The sequence below is a fragment of the Sciurus vulgaris genome (genome assembly GCF_902686455.1).
Source record: "Sciurus vulgaris genome assembly, chromosome: 7".
NCBI classification, from domain to species: Eukaryota; Metazoa; Chordata; class Mammalia; order Rodentia; family Sciuridae; genus Sciurus; species Sciurus vulgaris.
This window is the reverse complement of record NC_136467.1, coordinates 115,593,861-115,613,884: the sequence shown is the minus strand read 5'-3', so window position 1 is coordinate 115,613,884 and position 20,024 is coordinate 115,593,861. Positions and strand designations below refer to the sequence as shown.

General features: G+C 44.7%; 1 protein-coding gene across 3 annotated transcripts in view; it reads left to right on the top strand.

The window, feature by feature from the left end:
* Positions 1-20,024, top strand: part of CIMIP3 (ciliary microtubule inner protein 3) — a 69,965-nt gene that overhangs the window by 234 nt on the left and 49,707 nt on the right. Inside the window, exon 1 of one of the 3 annotated variants that reach the window (XM_079147800.1) lies at positions 132-180. The exons of the other annotated variants lie outside the window; for them this stretch is intronic. Coding sequence (XP_079003926.1) covers positions 145-180 — 36 coding nt within the window. The 5' untranslated portion in view covers positions 132-144. Of the gene's footprint in view, positions 1-131; positions 181-20,024 lie in introns of those variants that run through there. 3 annotated transcript variants of the gene reach the window in all.

Here is a 20,024-nt window from a genome sequence, read left to right as displayed (position 1 = left end):
GAAATTTAAAAGACAGAAAAATATATAAGGGATAGCTAAGCCTCTCCCTCTTCCTGTTTCCCAGACTCTCAGGCCTTGTCTCTGGAGGCTCCTGATATGGTGCCGTCAATATGACCTAATGTATTCTCTGTGCATCAGATACAAATGCTCGGATATTTTTCCTCCCCTTCAAACCCCACGGTAAATATTGTAGAAGCTCTGTGTGCTTTCCCCTGGCACGCTTCTTGGTGTATCTTCCATGTCAGTAGCAAAGAACTTCTATCTGTTTCTTGGCTGCATAATGCTATGTGGTGGGCTCCACCCTCATTCATCAGTCCCTGGTGATGGGACCCTTGGGTAGTTTCCAGCCTTCTGCCACTGCAAGCATTCATGCATGTCCTTTGCCATATGTGCCTACTAAGTGTGGACAGATCGATGTCACCCAGTTCTCAGAATATGCCCCAATCTATACTCTTGTCAAGTGCCTTCTTCCTTGCCACCTCAGTGTCTTGGGACTTGTTGAATTTTGTTAGTCTGATAGGAAATGGTATGTTTGAGTTTTGGGTTTTGGGGGTTTTTTGCATTTTTCCAAGTTTATTTTCATAATAAATAACATATATGCTGATTTTAAATTATATAAATAATATACAAGCTCTGTCAAAATGGTTTTCAAAAATTACAAGTGTTTTTTGGAAAATGGTATGTTGTGGTTTCATTTAAGTGGAGCTGAGAGTCCCTCCCCGCCTCCCTGGGGACTCTACCATTGAGCTACATCCCAGTCCTGTATGTCTGTCTGTATGTATATATTTATATTCATTCATTCATTCCTTTATGACAGTGTCTCACTAGGTTTCCCAGACTGGTCTCAAACCCGCAATCCTCCTGCCTCACCCTCGAGTAGCTGGGATCACAGGTGCGCCACCACCTGGCCAGCATCTCTTCTGTTCCTTTTATAGTGCCCAACAAGTGTGTGCAGGGGGGCATAAGCTGGATGGGGGAGACTGCGCAGTGTCATGACAGTGTGGGGCTGCACCCAGGTTCTCGGCCTTCGCAGAGGCAGGTGCAAGACTCCTTCTGGGCTGGGGCTTCAGGAAGAACATTCCAGGGCTGGTGACACAATTGAATTAAACTTTGAAGTTGACTGAGGCAAGCAAAGGAAGGAAGGAAGGACATTCTGGGCAGAGAAAAGAGAGAGCATAGCCCACGAGGGAACAGCAAAGATGAGTGTGGAAAGGAAGGCTGAGGATGGGCTCAGGGGCCTCCACGGCCTCACTGAGGAGTTTGCATTTTGATCCTGTAAGAGTCAGAGGTACAGATGAGAAACCAAGATGTACCTAGAAACAAATCATTTACTGAGTACTTGCTATGGTACCAGGCACCGTGGCACTATGAGGTGGCATTTGGCAGTCATTATCCCTATTTCCACATGCAGTACCTCGCTTTTAAAATTTTTCTTCCTTTCTTTTTCTTTTCTTTTGTGCGTGTGTAGTTGGATGGGTGGTAGTGCTGGGGATGGAACCTAGGGCCTTGCACATGCCGGGCACGCACTCTACCACTGAGCTACATCCCAGCCCTCATTTCTTTTTTAAAAATGTTTTCATTAGTTGTTAATGAACCTTTATTTATTTATTTATATGTGGTACTGAGAATTGAACCCAGTGCCTCACACATGCTAGGAAAGCACTCTACCACAGAGCCACAACCCCAGCCCCTCATTTCTTAATAGTATGACTACTTCACAGATGAGGAAACAGAGGCTTGAAGGCTAAGTAACTTGAGTGAGGTTACCAAGCTACTAATGGGCATGGCCCTGCTCTCTCCCAACCCCGTGCCTGCCCACCGTGTCTGGAGACCTGTAGAGCGGAGTAGTTCACTTCTGGATGGGTGAAGGAATTGCCTCTCCCCAGACCCAAAGGAGACAGAGCTTTGTGTCCACAGGGAACAGAGAGTTCTAAGATACCAGGTCCCCTTCTAAGATGTGACCTATGACAACAGTTTGTAAGGTATCCTCCAGAGACACTCTGTCCTTGTCATGCAAGCACAAGCATACACATTTTTTCCTTCCTTTATACAAATGGGAGTATATGCCAGGTAGCAGCACACACCCGTAACCCAGCACTTTGGGAGCCAGGCAGGAGAATCGCAAGTTTGAGGTCAGCCTTGGCAACTTAGTGAGACACTGGCTCAAAACAAAATAAAAAAGGCTAGGGATGTCACTCAATGGTAGAGCGACCCTGGGGTTAATCCCCAGTACTGGAAAAACAAAAACAAACAAAAAAACAAAGGTAGCATATTGCATATACTCTTCTGAACTTCCTTTTCCTTCCACTTACTACCTCTTGAAGGTCATTCCTGGTATATAAAGCATGTCTTCATGCTGGGTGTGGTGGTGTATACCTGTAATCCCAGCCACTCAGGAGACTGAGGCAGGAGATCTCAAATTCAAGGCCAGCCTCAGCATCTTAGTTTAGGCCCTAAGCAACTTATTTATTTTGAGACCTGGTCTCAAAATAAAAAATCAAAAGGGCTGGGTCAGTGATTAAGCACTCCTGGGTTTAATCCCTTGTACCAAAAAAAAGAGAGAGAGAGAGAGAGTACTCTTTTTTTTTTTTTTTTTTTTTTTTTTTTTTTTTGGTACTGGTTAATCACTGAGCAACATCCTTTTTATTTTGAAACAGTGTCTCACTAAGTTGCAGAGGCTGGCCTGGAACTTGCAATCCTCCTGCCTCAGCCTCCTGAGTTACTGGGATCACAACACTACACCCAGCTCCCCATTTGTTTTTATGGCTGCAGAGTTCTATTGTATGTTATCCTAATTTGTTACCAGTTCTCTAATTCAGAGAAATTGAGACTCTTTCCAACAAACAATGCCACAATGACACCATGCCATTTGGCTGGTACTATCTGCAGGCCAACTTCTTAGAAGCAGAATTCCTAGCCCATAATTAAAGGCACATGCTGATAGTTGTGATCTGTGATCTAAAGGTTCCTGTCTCCCCAGAATGCAGGTTAAACCCTCACTCCCCAGGTGTTGGTATTAGGAAATAGAACCTTTTGGGAGATGATTATGTCACAAGAGCCTCCACAAATGGGTTTAGTGCCCTTAAAAAAGATGTCAGAAGGGCTGGAGGTGTCGCTCAGTGGTAGAGTACTTGCCTGGCATGTGTGAGGCCCTGGGTTTGCAGTTTGATCCCAAGCCCTAGGGAGAAAAAAAAAAAAAAAAAAAAAAAAAAACAGAAGAGAAAGACCCAGGGCAGAGATTTGACTTTCCTTTTCTATTGTGTGAGGACAGAGAGAAGGCACCATCTGTGAGCCAGAAAGTGAGTCCTCACCAAATACCAAATATGCTTTATCTTGGGCTTCTCAGCCTCCAGAACTGTGAAAAATCAATTTCTGTTGTTTACAAGCCACCCAGTTCATGGTACTTTGTTACAGCAGCTCAAATGGCCTAAGACAACAGCTATTGCCAAAAACCCTGTGTAGAGAGCCTGTTTTCCCACGCCCTAGCCAACACAATGCGTTTTAATCTTTTGCCAATCTGATAAGTGAAAAAATGCTCTTCAGAATCACTTTATTTTGCATCTCTGTTAGGATGACTGAGGTGTGCTTTCCCATGGTGTGATTTTGAAATACAATGTCCCCAGTACTACTTCCTCTGAGGAGTGAGCCAATATGGCTGTCTCCAGTGTCTGGAGTGCCTGGCACCAGCCTGTGCCTTTATTTCAGTGCCTCCACGTGTCCATGCGGGAAATGAGCAGCTTCTTTTGAAACTCAGGATTCCCATGAAGAGAAATAAACCAGGTAACCAATCCTTCTGCTCCCCCAATCTGTACCGTCCCCTCTCCAGTGCCAGAAATTGTCACCTCCCTTGATCAGCCCCTTCTGACAATCCATAGAGAACCAGCAAACGAGTTTCCCTTCCCTCTGTTCCTCGGGCCAGAAACGTCGGAGAATGCTCAAACTGTCTCAAGCCACCAGTGCTCCCCAAGGAGGCCAGTCTCCACGAAACTGCAACAAAGGCCAGAAAGATGCATCTTAAGCAAACCCACGTTTTGTATTCCTTCTAACTCTGCGGGTGCAGGACACTGCCCCAGGAGCTCAAGATAGACAGAGGTGCCTGGGCCCTGTTTTGTTGCTTTTGTGCCATGCCAGCTGTGTCTCTCTGGAAGGTCATTTAGCCAACCCAGAGGATGTGGTTGCTGTTCTGGAAGAGCCCAGGCTAGTCCTGCTGCATCCTCTGAAATTCCCTGTCCTTCCTTCAGAGGGCCCTCGCTATAGAGCCCAGGTGAGTTGTCTCATGGTGTCACCCGAAGCTTCTTCTGGCTTTAAGGAATGGTCTGAATCTCAGCATTCTGTCAGAGAGTGTGTCCCCAGTTTGTCCAAGGGAGGCTGCATCCCTTCTGAGCGCTCAGAAACACCCGGAACACCACTGTCCACCGCCCCTCCTGGACAAGTCCTGGCTGTCAGCCATCTCACCTGAGCATCGGGCTTTCAGTCTCGCTCTCATTCCTGCCCTGTTTCCCCACACCCGGTTGCTTACCGTCAGCCATGTTCAGAAGCAAAGCCCATCCTAACACTCAGCCTTGAGGGGACTAAGCTCATAAACCCAACCCTTCAGAAAATCAAAGCCAAACTACAGTGGCAGAGCCTGCCCAAGGTCACTGAGGAACTGTGGTGGGTGCCAGAGCTGGGACCAGAACTCAGGACTCCAGTGAGGCCCTAGCTAGCTCCAGCCAATTCACTTCCCAAAGAGATTGCCTTCCCGGTGCCTGCCGCAGCCCCCAGCGCTGGGTAGATGGCTAGGCCAGTCTCCCCTAGGTGGGGTGTCCCAGCAAGCAGCTCCGGGACCCCAGATCAGCAGAACATCACACTGAGCGTGTTATTAGGGAGTTCTTTTTATGGAAACACTTCTGGAGGAAAGTTTTATAATGAATACTGTAAATTTGAAGTGCAAAATGTCTGTGAAATGTAAAGCCTTAAAAGAATTTTCTTATTGACAGCCTCAGGTTTCTTTCCTAAAGCTTAAAGGGATGGGACAGTGTGTCTGTTTGCTCCACTTTTTTGTTTATAAATCATGGTAGAAAAATATTAGAAGTATTCATCCAATGCATAGCTCTGCCATTTAGCCATGTGATAGTAAATTGGCTCCTAATATCTTTCTTTGTTTCTTTTTAAAAATTTTTTTGGTACTCAGAATTGAACCCAGGGGTGCTTTACCACAGAGTTACCTCCACAGCACTTTTTATTTTTTGAGACAGGGGCTCACTAAGTCTCCAAAGCCGAACTTGAACTTATGATCCTCCTGCCTCAGTCTCCCAAATTGCTAACATTACAGGCATGTACCACCACACCCAGCTTGTATTTCTATTTGTTCTAATAAAGCATCTTACAAAAAACAATAAATTATAAAGCTATATGAAATTAAAAGGCAGAGCCAGGGCTGGGATTGTGGCTTGGTGGTAGAATACTCGCCTTGCACGTGTGAGGCACTGGGTTCGATCCTCAGCACCACATAAAATGAATAAATAAAATAAAGGTATTGTGTCCATCTATAACTTAAAAAATTTTTGAAAAAAACAGAGCCAGTGAAAGGTGGATATTAAACAATTCAATATGGAGGCAAGGAGAAGAGCACCAGGGATAAATAAATAAATACATGGCACATCAGATGATGATAAGTGCTGAGGAAAAAAAAAGCAGGGTGAGCCAGGCATGGTGGTGCATGCCTATAATCCCAGCAATTTGGGAGATGGAGGCAGGAGGATCACAAGTTCAAGGACAGCCTCAGCAACTTAACGAGAATCTCAAAAAACAGACATGGGGTGAGGATGTAGCTCAATAGGAGAGCAGTTACCTGGCATGTGTGAGGCCCTGGGTTCAATCCCCAGTATTGCAAAATATAAGTAAAATAAAAATAAATAGCTGGGCACAGCGGTACACGCCTGTAATCCCAGCAGCTCGGGAGGCTAAAAAAGGAGGATTGTAAGTTCAAAGCCAGCCTCAACAAGAGTGAGGCCGCTAAGCAACTCAGTGAGACCTTGTCTCTAAATAAAATACAAAATAGGGCAGGGGGGCTAGGGGTATAGCTCAGTTTTGTAGAGTGCTTGTCTTGCATGCACAAGGTCCTGGGTTCAATCCCCAGCACCACCAAAAAAAAAAAAAAAAAACCAACCAAAATAGGGCTGGGGATGTGGCTCAGTGGCCGAGTACCCCTGAGTACCCCAAGTGCCCCAGTACCCCCCAAAATTAAAAAATTAAAAAATTAAATAAAAATAAATAAAGCGGGGTAATGATAATAAGGAGTGTGTAGCAGGAAGGGTGTTGCCCTTTTATGGAATGGTCTGTCCTCTCTAAGAGGGTAACATTTCAATTGAGACCGGATAGCTGGAAAAGAACATTGGGAGGTGCAAGATGAGCAAGTAAGAGACCCTGAGGCAGGAGTGGGCTTAGCCAGGTGGGACTGTGCACTCACTAGGTGTGGGGTGCCACCAGACAGGGACATGGAAACGTTGACTTGTCAGATGGCTCTGAGAATGGAATTTAGGGGAGAACTCTGGAAGGTATCAGGGCGTCGTGTGTGAGACTTGAAGAGGTCTTCTGTATTATCCAGGGACTACGTTTCCAGAGATCCAAGAATAAAACCTATCCAGAATTCTAGGAAATATCGATGGACTGAAATTCCTACTTCCATGAACTCCATGATCCCCCTGGTGGCTGTTTTGGATCCTGTCATCTTCTCTTTGTTTTGTTCTACAGTGGCCCAGCATTCCATGCTCCTTGTACAGTGCAGTAATGGGGCTGGGTTGACTATGTAAGGTGTTTTCCCTGGCGAGACCTGGGATGCCAGGGCACAGAAACATTCACCTCTAGCCATGCTGGGTAAACGTGGAATAAGATTTACTAGAGAAACAGGTAGAAAAACAGCAAAGTGACTTGTTTCCCTGAGCCCTCCTTGTCTCATCAAGGTGCACTTGGCCAGGCTGAACTAGAAACTCTGAGATAAGTGCTCAGAAAGAAGAGCCTCTGCCTCTTGCTCTGCCACCCCCACACTGCAGAGTTAAAAGGAAGTGCGGAGGAGGGTAGGAGACACCTGGTCAAAGAAAAGGGGCACCTTCAGAGCTTGGTCACTGGTATCAGCCAGAAGTTGCACGATCTTCTGAACCAATAAGACATATTCTTCAAGGATTGTGAAATAGTTTGCCCTCCAGACCCTCTCTCCACCCCCAGTATCTGACCACCTCTGCTAAAGTCTACTCCTAGGTAGCCATTGCACTGGGACTCCTTCAGGTAAAGCCAACTAGGAGACCAGGCTTCAAGCTAGATTGCAAGGTTTCTGAACCTCAATACTACTTACATTTGGGGCTGAATTTGTCCCTGGGAGGCTGTCCCGTGCTTTGTAGAACATTTACTAACATCCTTGGTCTCTAACCTACCAAATGCTCTTAGGACTCCCCTAGATGTGTCAATCAGAAAATGTCTCTAAACATTGCCCAGATGTGTTCTGGGGACCCCCAGATAAGACCCACTGAGCTGAAATAAAACCCAGGGGCCACATATTCAGGTACCAGCCAGAAGCTGGTGGAAAAGATCTTGGGGGCGGCAGAGGTTTTCCTCCTCAAATCAGAATGTATCTTGTTTCCTCTGTTTAATTTCCTCAAGGCTAGACCACAGGAATGCTCTGGAAGATAGTGTTGCCCCAGAGTCTGACTATTTGCATAGGAATCCCAGCTCACTTTATGGCTCTGTGACCTTGGGTTACTTAGCTTTTCCTTAACAAAAATACGCACCTCCTGGGGCTGTGGGAGGAGCCCATGAAATAGTGTTGTACAGAGCTTAGAACAGTGTCTGGCACCCAACAAGTTGTTGAGAGGTTTGCTGAAGGAAGTGTATTGGGACGCCCTCAGGATGCATACCTCTGTGGGAAGGGAAGGGGTCAGGGTGGAGGGCAACCCGAACTGCATGCCTTGGCAATGGGGGTGAAAGTGATGGCCCTTCAGCATTGTCCTGAGTTGTGGGGTGCCCCTAGGGAGTGGGCATGACCTTGGATGAGGTGGCTCTCTATTGGAAGGACAGTTCCTGGGGAGGGACTTGGCTGATAGCCATCAGCAGCGACACTCCCAGTCATTGAGGGAGTGAAAGTTTCAGACCCGAGAAGGGAAGGACGGAAGGATGACCCAGGGACAACAGAGCCTCTGCTGTATGAGTGCCCAGGGTCATTTTGATGAGGCCACACTTACATAGAAGTGAAAGTGTCTCTGCCACTCTGTGGACACCCTACAGTTACTCCCAGATTAATAGTGACCCTGTGACACCGTCCAGCTTTTCCAAGCCCCACTCTCTCTTCATTCTGCTCTTCTTGGAACAGGAATTTGGAGAGGTGTTGTCGCACCACTCCAGCCTTGAAGGCAGAGGGCAGGGCAGCTGGTGCAGTCTGGCTCCCCACCTCCACCCCCAGCCGTGTGACCTTGGTGAGGTCACTTGTCCTGGGGCACTTCGGTTTCTCAGGGTAAGCTAGGAGTATTACTCCTACCCAGAGCCAGGCAGGTGGTCCAGTGTGATTCTGCACAGCAGTGGTTCTCCAAATCCCTGAGCCATCAGGACTGACTGCCTCATCTGAGAACTTGCTAGAAATGTGAGTTCTCTCGCTCTACCCATTCCCACTGGATCAGGAGTGCCAGGAGCCCATGTTTTGACAAGTCCAGTGCTTCCAGTGTCTCTGCAACACTGTGGACACCCTGGAGTTACTCCCACATTAATAGTGACCCTGTGACATCTCCCAACTTTTCCAGGCCCCAGTCTCTCTTCTTTCTGTCCTCCTTGAAACAGGAATTTGGAGAGGTGTTGTTATACCACTTAGCCTGTGCCTGAATCCTAGGAGCCATCTCAGCCTCCACTGACTCTAACCCTACTGTAAGGCCCCCAAAAAGGAAACCCCAACTCTGTCCATGGATCGACGGCAACCCCAATCAACCGCAGGAGGCGTCACTTGATGCAAACTGCAAGAGGTGTTTATTCCAGCGTGCTGGGACCCAACTCGAGGAGTCCAGTCCCTAACAGAAAATCTTGTAGGTTTATAAAGGCAGAGACCACACATCGGCAGGGGTCGCACATGAAAGGGAAAAGGGGAACAAAGCTGCCAGGAAATTTCAAAGGGGGTCTGGGTTTGCTGATAACATACAACATGTTTCACAATGTTTTACAACAGGGTGTAGATTCTGGTGTCTTAACTGCCTGAATACTATCTTGCTCCAATTACTCTTTTACTCTCTGTTTGGGGCTGTTTCCTGGAACAGCTTTAAGGGCTTTGTTCCCATTACTGGGAGGGAAACCTTAGGGAGTTGAGATAAAACAGACAGCTTAAAAAAATGTCCATTCTTTCACTACCTGAACTTGAACCCTACCCCTAAGGCTTAAGTTCACCTGTGAGCAGAAGCCACCTGCTAGTTAACACTGGGGTGCCCACACGGAGGGCACCAGCTAGGACAACAGTGCTGGACACCAGGGCCAAAACACTGTGCTCTCTTCTCATGCTCCTCCCCTCAGCCTGGAGAAATCAGGTTAAAATGAATGTCAAGGGCAAATTCAAATAATGAGGAGAGGTCACCATGGGACAACAGGATGTGTGTTTGTGTTGAAAGAATGAACATTTTTTTATCTTAACTCCCTAAGGTCTCCTGCCCATTGTCTTAACTCTCTGATGTCACCCTCCTGGTTATTTTAACTCCCTGAGGTCACTCTCCCAGTTATCTTAACTCCCTGAGGTCACCCTCCCAGTGATGGGAGCAAAAGCCCCTAAAAGCTGTTCCAGGAAATAGCCCCAAACAGAGGGTAAAAGAGTAAATTGGGCTAGATGACTAAATAGTGCTCAAACAGTAGGATTACCAGAAACTATTGACCAGAATCTACGCCCTGTTGTAAAACATTGTGAAACATGTTGTATGTTATCAGCAAACCCAGACCTCCTTTGAAATTTCCCGGCAGCTTTGTCCCCCTTTTCCCTTTCATGTGCGACCCCTCCCGATGTGTGGTTTCTGCCTTTATAAACCTACAAGATTTTCTGCTAGGGACTCGACTCCTGGAGTTGAGTCCCAGCGCGCTGGAATAAACACCTCTTGCGGTTTGCATCAAGTGACGCCTCCTGCGGTTGATTGGGGTTGCTGTCCATCCATGGGACAGAGTTGGGGTTTCCTTTTTGGGGGCCTTACATTTGGGGGCTCGTCCGGGATAAGACGGCCCCCCCTCATCCGCGGAGTCGACCTTGGAGGTAAGAAGGGGTACCCCGAAGTTGTCTGTCTTTGTCTTGTGTTTTGTTAGTTGGTCTGGTTCTGTGAGCGCGCTTTCGGTTTCGGTGGCAGCCGTTCGGTGACTCGTGAGAGGGGCCGGACAGTGGCCGGTAGACGTGCCTGGGGGGCCACAGGTTGCAGCCCTGGGGGACGCCCTAAGGGTGGAAGGAGAGCCAGGGACGCCTGGTAGTCTCCGTCGGTAAGGGCGCTGATGGGGTTCAATTGGTGGATCAGAGATTGGCGCCTGTCTGTATCTGGTTCTGTTGTGTGTTTGTGGCGGAGGTGGAGGAAGGGTTGGAACAACTGGGGGGTTCTGGGCCCGGGCTACTCTCGGGTGGACCCCAAAGGTTCCTTCTCTGGACTCCCCCTCCCAACAGCCCTAAAGGGTAACTTAGCAAAGTAGCTTCAGTCTCAAAAGTAATGAAAAATAAGGTCTCATAATTTTAACATCCAACCTGTCCTGATGAGATGGCTAAAATGCCTTAGACACAGAGTTTCTGTTAAAACCTGTTAGATCCTTCCAGATCTCAGTCCAGGCTTGCATTGAAATATAAATAAAAGAAGCCTAAAGGCTCAGTAGGAGACCGGTCTCAAACCCAGGGAAAGAAAAGGTAAAAAGAGTCTTTAAAACTCCAGCAAAGTAAATTTTATGGTACTTTACTAAAGTAATTAACGGCCGTATGATTTTTTTCCAGGACTCTTGGTTTTTTTTAATTATATGTTTTTTTGAGCTCATGATTTTTTTGACCAGTTCTATTTTTTATTCAACTAGAGTTTTTGAACATCTGTTACACTGCAATGGAGATTCACCTATGAAGTTACAAGGGCTTGATTTTGTGTTATTTGTATGTTGTGCTGTCTGATGTCATGTTTTGTCTGTATCAAAACTGAGCGCTCCTAAAATTAAGATTTAAAAATGGATCCAGATACTTTTAATTCACGTGATTTAAAAAGGTTCAAATTGGGTAAACTAATAAGAGTAAAATGTCTTTGAAAATAACTTGCAAGTCTCTAGGTGGTCAAGCTAATAAAATATTGATGTTAATAAAATGTCTAATATCAATTGTTTCTAGGACTTTTCTTCAACAGGGAAGAGACAGCAAATACTGTTCAGGACACTTGTCTGATATCTTGGTTTTTACAGAATAAGTGAATTAGAGTTAACATGTATGGGATTACTCTAATGTGTTTGTAGAGACATCTGATTAATTTACAAAGTTAAAATGCTAATTGTTAAATAACATCGAGTACTTTTAACTCCTTGAATTCCATGGGGTATCATACTTAAACATTATTGGTGTTTTCATAGGTTGGTAAATAAAAGGGTTTAAACTTGCTTTGTGTCATCACTAAACTAAAAACAAGGTTACTAAGAGTATGTCCTAACAAGTGCAATTCTATATACAAAGGGTCCCAAAAGTTTCAACTGTGTTTCAATTAGAGTACTATAAACAACAGAATATTTAATCTTATTAAAATAGAGTAATTTATCTAAATTCAGAAATTTCATAAGAGTTGTTTCAGAATGTGAACAAAAAGGGGTCAACGAGTAGGAAAGAGAAAATAAAAGGTTCTGGGTATGGAAATATATTTAGTAAAAGGAAAAAGGAAATGTTTCTGGGTAAGAAAGTGCTTGTGTGATGAAATACATGAGGGTCTAAGTAAGTGCTAAGAAAGTCTATGTAAGTAAAGGGCAAGTTTCAACAAGTTTGTGTGTAACTAAGTTGGTTATATGTATGTGAGACAGCTAAAACTATTGAAGGTTTTTCCTAAGGTGAAATACTAACGTTCTGATATAAACCAAAGTTTAATCTATATGGTAGAATGACATGGTAAAATGACAAGGATTTGAAACACTAATTTACTCTTAACTTTGTGTCTATTAAGTTTTATTCTTTAGAACAATTAGTCTTAAAAATTGGGGTGTATACAATTATGATTAAACAACTATTATAGAGTATTGTACTTTGTTACAGAGTATACATTTCTCTTTAAAAACTCAATTTGGTAAGATAAAAGTGTCAAGGTATTTGTGAAATGGTCACTAGTTGTATATTAAATGTGTTCATATTTTTCAGGACCACAAGTTTTTAAAGCAACTAATTTATTAAGCTCTGCTATCCTCCAGATTAAACTTGTCTGTAATGGTAATCTTAATCTTATAAAGAGTAAATTTTATTGGGGATTTATTTCTATCATTTAATGTTCTATTATAGGACCTGCTATCAATAGGGTATGTGTAAAATTTGTTACTTTTTACACTGGGATAAAGAATTTCAAATGTAAATGTATTTCTAAACATTAGAGTCTGATTGTTTAAAGGTTAATATTGTGAAACATGAAAGAAACATGAAAACATTTTGCCATTTAATCACAAAAGGAAAGTTAAAAGCTCTCTCAGTGCAGGCCATTTAGCTCATCTCGTAGAGTTCCTGACTCTCAAGCGGAAGGCCTGGGTTCAAGTCCCAGCACTCTCGGATTGTGGAAATAACAAAAGCTCTTTCAGCCTTTCTTTGATTCATGTTTTAGATACTATGTTAAATTGTGTTAATTATAAAGTTTATATAGACTCAGGAAACAGTATATGTAAACTACTTAATGATATTTAAGGAAGAAGCAAAGATCAACATCAGAATTAGAACACTTAAGATCTGTAAAGAGCCCTGCCTTACCTGAGATAAGGCTCTGCCTCCCACCTTACTGCATGTTAGAGTGACTCCAAAATAAGCCAGACTTCAGTTTATTTAAAGTTATAGTCAAAAGATTGGTTCTTGTTGTAAAAGTACTGTGATCTCAAATAGGGGATAGAATGTACTTCTCAATCAAAATTCAAGATAGCTATTATACAAGCTGAATATATTTTTACTCTTGCTAATTTCATTTTGTAAAACTGTTACCTGTTAATATTTTGCAGAAGTAGCTGCTCCAAGAATAAACAACCTAGGTAACTTGTGATAATAAGCCATCACCTATAGAATAGATAGTGGTAACTTCCAGTACTAATGCAGACTCCAGTTAGATAAAAGGGTAAATAACTGTAAAGTTATGGACATCAAAGTTAAAGCCCATTACTCTTAATTTATGACTGGTGAGACTGGCTTGCTGGATAATTAAGATCAAACTTAGAAATTGGAGTTAAATACAGAGGTCAAGAAAAGTCCATATTTGGGTCTTGCCCTCAACATTAGCCTGAACCCAGGGAATAAGAGAACTTCTCTAAGGAGCGTTGCAACTCTGGGTCACACAACCTCCTGATCAAGGAGATTGTTGACTAGAGGATGAAAAATCATCCAGTGCATCTGCTGCAGAGGAGGGTCATGGAAAAGGGGAAACATCCCTTGATGTTTCTAAAGGAAGTCACCCCATCAAGAGACCCTGCCTAACCAAAGTCACTGGTGGAGCTAAGGAGCCGCTCTTAAGTTCTGTACGAGTGACCCCTGTGGGACTCAGCTGACTCTTTAACAAGACAGGAACCAGGTCAATTTGACCAGCTTGATCTTAGACACCCAGCAAAACAGTTAAAACCAAAGTATAGCCATTCTTGGGCATTTAAAGGAAATAATAGTTAAATGTAACTTTAGATGTATCCTGATAACTATCAGAGAAACTGCCAGAGTCAGAAGTTTTTAGTCAGTTTAAGGCCTGCAGACCTTCCTAAGCTACACAGGTAGACTTAATCTATGTTTGCCAGTATGATTATCTATTTCTAAGTAACAGAAGTATAGAGATCTCTACTAAACACAGGTTATACCAATAAAGGGATATTTTACAAAATCAGATGACATTAAGTAGCTTAACTATATTTTTTAGGGACATCTATGGCAATGTTAAAGTCCCCAAATGAAGGCCTTGTCCTCTCCAGCCTTTGCTAGGCCTAGTTATGGGAACAATTTCTCAGTTCTTTCACCTCCTGGTGAGAGATTAACTTCTGTCATTTTCATGATACCCAGTGGCATGTTTCAGATGCTGCAACATTTACTTTGTGCTAATCTCATTTCAGTACTCATGTCTTTTTGTTCTTCTATCATAGAAGCAGCCACCCCCAGATGACTTTACAACCTGCTCTTCCCCAACCAGGCTTCTTCCTGGGACCCCTCTATTGACCCGATTTTTAAAAAGAAGGAACTCCAAACTGCTTGCCCCTCGCTGCCCCCATTCAGCTTCGAAGCAGCCAGAATGACCGACGCCCCTTTTCATTTCCTTAACAAGCAGTTATGGGTTCCTAAAGCTAAAGCGGGGAATGAAGACAGAATTGGGAATAGGCAGTTAGTGTAGAAATAGGGGATCGGGTCAAATCGAGGAAATGAAGCCATGAGGTCATCTGCCTCTGCAAGTTGGAGACTGCCCCTGGAAGAATGGAATGTCAAGGATCTCCAGAGGCCATTGATTACCAAATTTACCTGCCTTTATCAAGGACTGTTTATCAAGGACTGCAAACAAGGGGCTGCTAATTGGTGGCCCGCCCCCTCGGCTCTTGCCTGCCTAAAATCGCCTAGTTACCTTCATCAGGGAAAGAGTAAGTGCTGTACAGGTGCTAATGCTCAGGCAACAATATCAGTCCCTCCGCCAAGGAAACAATTTGGGGGAAGAATATGTAGAGACAGAAGTTCCATGATTAGAACTTTCCGAAAAGAAAATGGGGAAATGAAAGAATGAACATTTTTTTATCTTAACTCCCTAAGGTCTCCTGCCCATTGTCTTAACTCTCTGATGTCACCCTCCTGGTTATTTTAACTCCCTGAGGTCACTCTCCCAGTTATCTTAACTCCCTGAGGTCACCCTCCCAGTGATGGGAGCAAAAGCCCCTAAAAGCTGTTCCAGGAAATAGCCCCAAACAGAGGGTAAAAGAGTAAATTGGGCTAGATGACTAAATAGTGCTCAAACAGTAGGATTACCAGAAACTATTGACCAGAATCTACGCCCTGTTGTAAAACATTGTGAAACATGTTGTATGTTATCAGCAAACCCAGACCTCCTTTGAAATTTCCCGGCAGCTTTGTCCCCCTTTTCCCTTTCATGTGCGACCCCTCCCGATGTGTGGTTTCTGCCTTTATAAACCTACAAGATTTTCTGCTAGGGACTCGACTCCTGGAGTTGAGTCCCAGCGCGCTGGAATAAACACCTCTTGCGGTTTGCATCAAGTGACGCCTCCTGCGGTTGATTGGGGTTGCTGTCCATCCATGGGACAGAGTTGGGGTTTCCTTTTTGGGGGCCTTACAGTGTCAGTAATAACAGGAAACTCTGGGAAAAGCAAGCACGCAAATGGCAATCCTCCTTCCTCTGCCCAGCTCCTGACCCCAGGTGATCACCTGCTTTGTTTGGCCACAGGGCTCCCCGAGGTGGGAGAACTTGATATTCTCCTGCTCCACAGTTCAGTTATCTGTGTGTATGTCTGTCATCTACTCTGGACCAGAGCCTCTTGGCCATTCCTTGACTTGCACGGAGTAGCACCCCCTAGCAGTATCGAATTGAATCGATGGGATTTCGTGCTGCCCTTAGGTATGTGGAACAAATGCTGGAAAGCTGTGAGCCAAAAGACAGGAAGATGACAGATAAGGAAGCTGAGAGAAAGGATATGAGCATGGGGGTAGTGAACACAGGAGCCTACCAAATCCGCCTAATGACTCAAAAAATAAACTACGGCAACAATGAAAAGAAGTAGCAGGAGACAGTCCTCTGCAGGGGAGAAAGGGAGAAGGGATCAGAAGGCTCAGCTGGTGGCAAACAAGATGGAAGAAACTCAGTTTTCAAGAAGGAGAAGCCAGGGCTTCACTTCTGACAGTAGCACTGGGTGGAAGAGATTTGAAATAGCAAGTCTATTTAGTCCCCATTCTGTGCTTAGGTCCCACCCTGTGCAGAGAGCCAGCTCTTTAATGAAAACCAAGCCTAGACTAAAGGTTTCCTCTTCAGGTGAGGCAGGATGGAGAACTTGGAGTGGCTGGCGCCCGCCACCCTTGCCTCCAGAGGTGAAGTTCCTTCTCAGTTCTCTGGCCTACATTTGACAGGAAGTTGGCTCTGGGTGCCTGTAGCACAGCCGAGATAGTCCAGGGTGTTGGTACAAAAAGACCAGGCAGGACACAAACCTCACGAGTCATCTCAGCTCTTTATTCAGGGGGATGAAATGGCACCCGTGGACCCCACTCTTCTGGTGGACAACGAGCCACTGAACAAAGAAAGGGACTGGGCTTATAGGTCATTTTGAGGGGTGGTCTAGTGAACATATATCAGTTTGCTTGGACAGTCAGGAATGTGAACCTTTTGGTCTGAGGACGGTACCTGAAAAGGATTCACTTTGGAAGAGATAAGGCCTCCCTCCTAGAGACTGTTTCTTTTTTTTGGGGGGTGAGGGGGGCGGTGCTAGGGATCAAACCCAGGGCCTTGTGCTTACAAGGCAAGCACTCTACCAACTGAGCTATCTCCCCAGCCCCAGACTGTTTCTTTTGAGGATGATAAAACACCTCCTCTCTGCCTGCCGCTGGCTGGCACCTGGAACTCATTTGTCCTGGGAGACGAAGGCCTTCATTTCTACTTCTTTTTCTCAGGCCTCATTATTTTGGGAATTTCTTCTTTTCTATACCCATTACAGAGCACCAAATCAGATTACCAGACTAAGGGACATCAAAAGGGAAGTGAACACAGAGTGCACACCCTTGGGCTTAGGGTAGCCAACAGTGTAGGTAGCGCTCACTCCAGGGTGCAGAGGCTTCTTCCTGTCCTGAGGGCTGCCTGGGATCCCCAAGCACCAGCCCTTTATTAGAACCGGAAACCCCTCACTGGGTTCCATCATCTCCTAGCTTCTCATGTCCCCACTTAGATGGCATCATGTCCCAGTCCCCCTGGCAGGGACCCTGACACCAAGGAATCCTGGTACCTTTATGATGAAACCATAGAGACCTGTTCCTAAAACTATACCTTTGTGCCACCTAAGAACCTCAGCATTACATGAAGTTCTGCACATCTAAAAGCAATAGGGTCAGATTCCAAATACGACAGCTCTGCTGGGTGGTACGTTCTCTGGGCAGCTGCCAAGGCCCTGTCACGCCCACTAGGACTCTTGGGCCACGGGTTGCTTCTTTAGGTAGCACCTCAGTGGATGAGTCGGAGTCATCATTCCAGGCTCGCTCTGCTCTCGCTTCTGCTTGTGAGTCAGGATTATGTCAGTTTCACTGATCAGGAAGAAATTAGAATTGGTGTTGATCCGGGTATCCAGAAGTTTCTGGATATTGCAAGACAGACAGATGTTTTTTCCTACAACAAAGATTGCAGCTGTCTGTCCAGAAACCAGAGCAAGTTTTCAAAGAGGATGTCTCAGAAATAAGGAATGAATTGCAGCAGAGAGACACACTGGTACACAAGTCCTTGACAAAGCTGAGGCCAGACAGACATCAACGTGCTGCACAAAAACCCGCAATCATCCCTCAGGGCTCCTGGAGCAGGTGTCTGCCAATATCCCGCTTGTCTGAAGCAGACCTAAGCTGGGTCTGGCTACAAGGTAGCCCCCTGCAGACAGTTTTGCCAAATGTCCCTCTGTGTGGATATCCCTGTGTGGACATGGCACTTAAAAAGAACTATTTGCCAGAGGATGAGTTGGTATTAGTTTTGTTTCCACCTAAAATTTCCCCCCTATATTTCTGAGCTGTTAATTACTTGAGTACTTTATAAAATGCCTGTAGCTTGGTGAATGAAGTGATTTCTTTTGGTCAGTAGCCAAGTTTAGACTATTCATTTGATGACACAGATTCCTTCTTTGTTTTTTAAATTTTTTTTTTCATTTTTGTATGACTTTATCTCTTTGTTTTCAGTTGTTAGTTTGTCATGACCTGAGGGGAAAAATTACAGTAGTCTGAGAATCAGGGAAGAAAGAGTTTGCTTATAACCACCCATCTACGGTAGTGTAGAAAAATATGTAAATTTGCTGTTTCAAGACTCTGAACTACTTCCAGAAGAGGACTCTAATGCAATGTTTGTAATGCTTCCAGAGCATTGCAGAGTACAGATGTTTGGGAAAGGGTCAGAAAAGGGTTATATGCTAAGTTAGTATAGTAATATTACACTAGATCCTTAAGTTGATGCTGCTTTTTATTTGGGTGAGTTTATGTTTTGTGTGGAGTTTGCTGGTTTTGAGGGGAGCTATCTTAGGATATGATAACTAAATGCCTTGCAGTAATGGACCTGTGTGAGCAACAGAGCAGACCCTGTCTCCCTAGTGTGAGAGCTGGGCCACCAGTGAAGTATGAAGGGTCAGAGCTTACTCTGATGTCTTTTTCTTTTGAGTCTTGTTTTGTTTGCTTTTGTTTCTGCTTTACTTTTTGGAGAAGAGCGTTTTACATGAAGGAAGATTCTTGCTTATGATTCCAAGGGACAGGGCCTGGGGTGGAGGGTGACCTGCAGAGGGATCCTCAGCAGCTTCACCTCCGCGGAGAGCATGTGGAGCCTTGGTGGGGAAGGTATTTTGTCCTCTTGTTGGAGGAGGTTTTTCTCTCTGTTTTACGCATCTCTTATTAGATTGTGTTCCTTCACCCAACACAAACACTCCCCTGTCTACTGTGGCCAGTAGGTCTGTGGCTCAGTGTCTTGTCTGTTTGGTTTTCTTCAGGCCTGAAGATCCCTCCCCACATGTTGACATCCACTCATGTTCCTGGTGTGACCTGGATGCCACCTGGTCCAAGAACTCCCCCAAATACCCTTCCTGCTTCATCCTGGGGCATGGGACTTTCTATTCCTTCCGCTGTCCTTTCTTGGTTCTCCCTTGTGGGTTAGCGAATTCTGTTTCTGGGTCCCTTGCTGCGTTGTATGCTCCTGGGAATTAGGCACTGTCCCCCTCGAACATTCAAGACCATATATTTTGTACCACTTTGTACTCGCTTTGTATATGATACTTATTACTCATTCACCTGTGTGCTGTGTGAATGGTATTTGGCATGTGGATCTATGACCTGTGATTACCAGCCTGAGGCCAGCTGATCCCCAGTTAGCATATATAGGTTAAAAGCTTTTAAAAGTTATTTTTACTCATCTTATAAGAGTTTAACCTGGTCATTTTGTGCTAGTTAGAAGCTCTGATTGGCAGCTTTAGATTTCTTGGTTTAAAACCTCAATAAACTAAGTTTGGGGCAGTCTTTCAAAGATAAAGGTGTTTTTGCTAAAAAGACTGGAAACTGTTCTACTGGTGCTTAGTGAAAAAATTTTGAATTAGTGTGTATATAAGTTATTGTCACTTCTTTATATTAATTCAGAAGTTATCTGTCAAATAACAATTTTTTGATTTTGTAAAACAAACAAACAATAGTGTTCACAAGTCCATGGGAGACATGGCCTTTGCCCTTAAGGAACTTCAGTAGTGTTTGTATTCATTCAACACATATGCTGAGTGCCTGTTCATCCTAGTAGCTGTGCTAGATGCTCAGTGATGATTTATGCAACTTACAAGCTTCTGGGGGAGAACTAAACTAAAGAATACCAGTTGGGGCTGGGGTTGTGGCTCAGGGGTAGAGCGCTTGCCAGGCATGTGTGAGGCACAGGGTTCAATTCTCAGCAGCACGTATAAATAAATGAATAAAATAAATGTCCATCATCATCTAAAAAATATTTTTAAAAAAACAGTGTGGGGGGCAGTTGGCGGGGGACCCCTTAACAGGAGCTGATGTGTCCCCACAGGTGAGGGATGTCTTCCATGAGACCTGAAGATGAGGAAGTAGGGCAGGGCAGGGCTGGGGAGCTGGGGAGGGTGCCTGCAGGGTTCCTGATCTAAGCTGGGCCTTT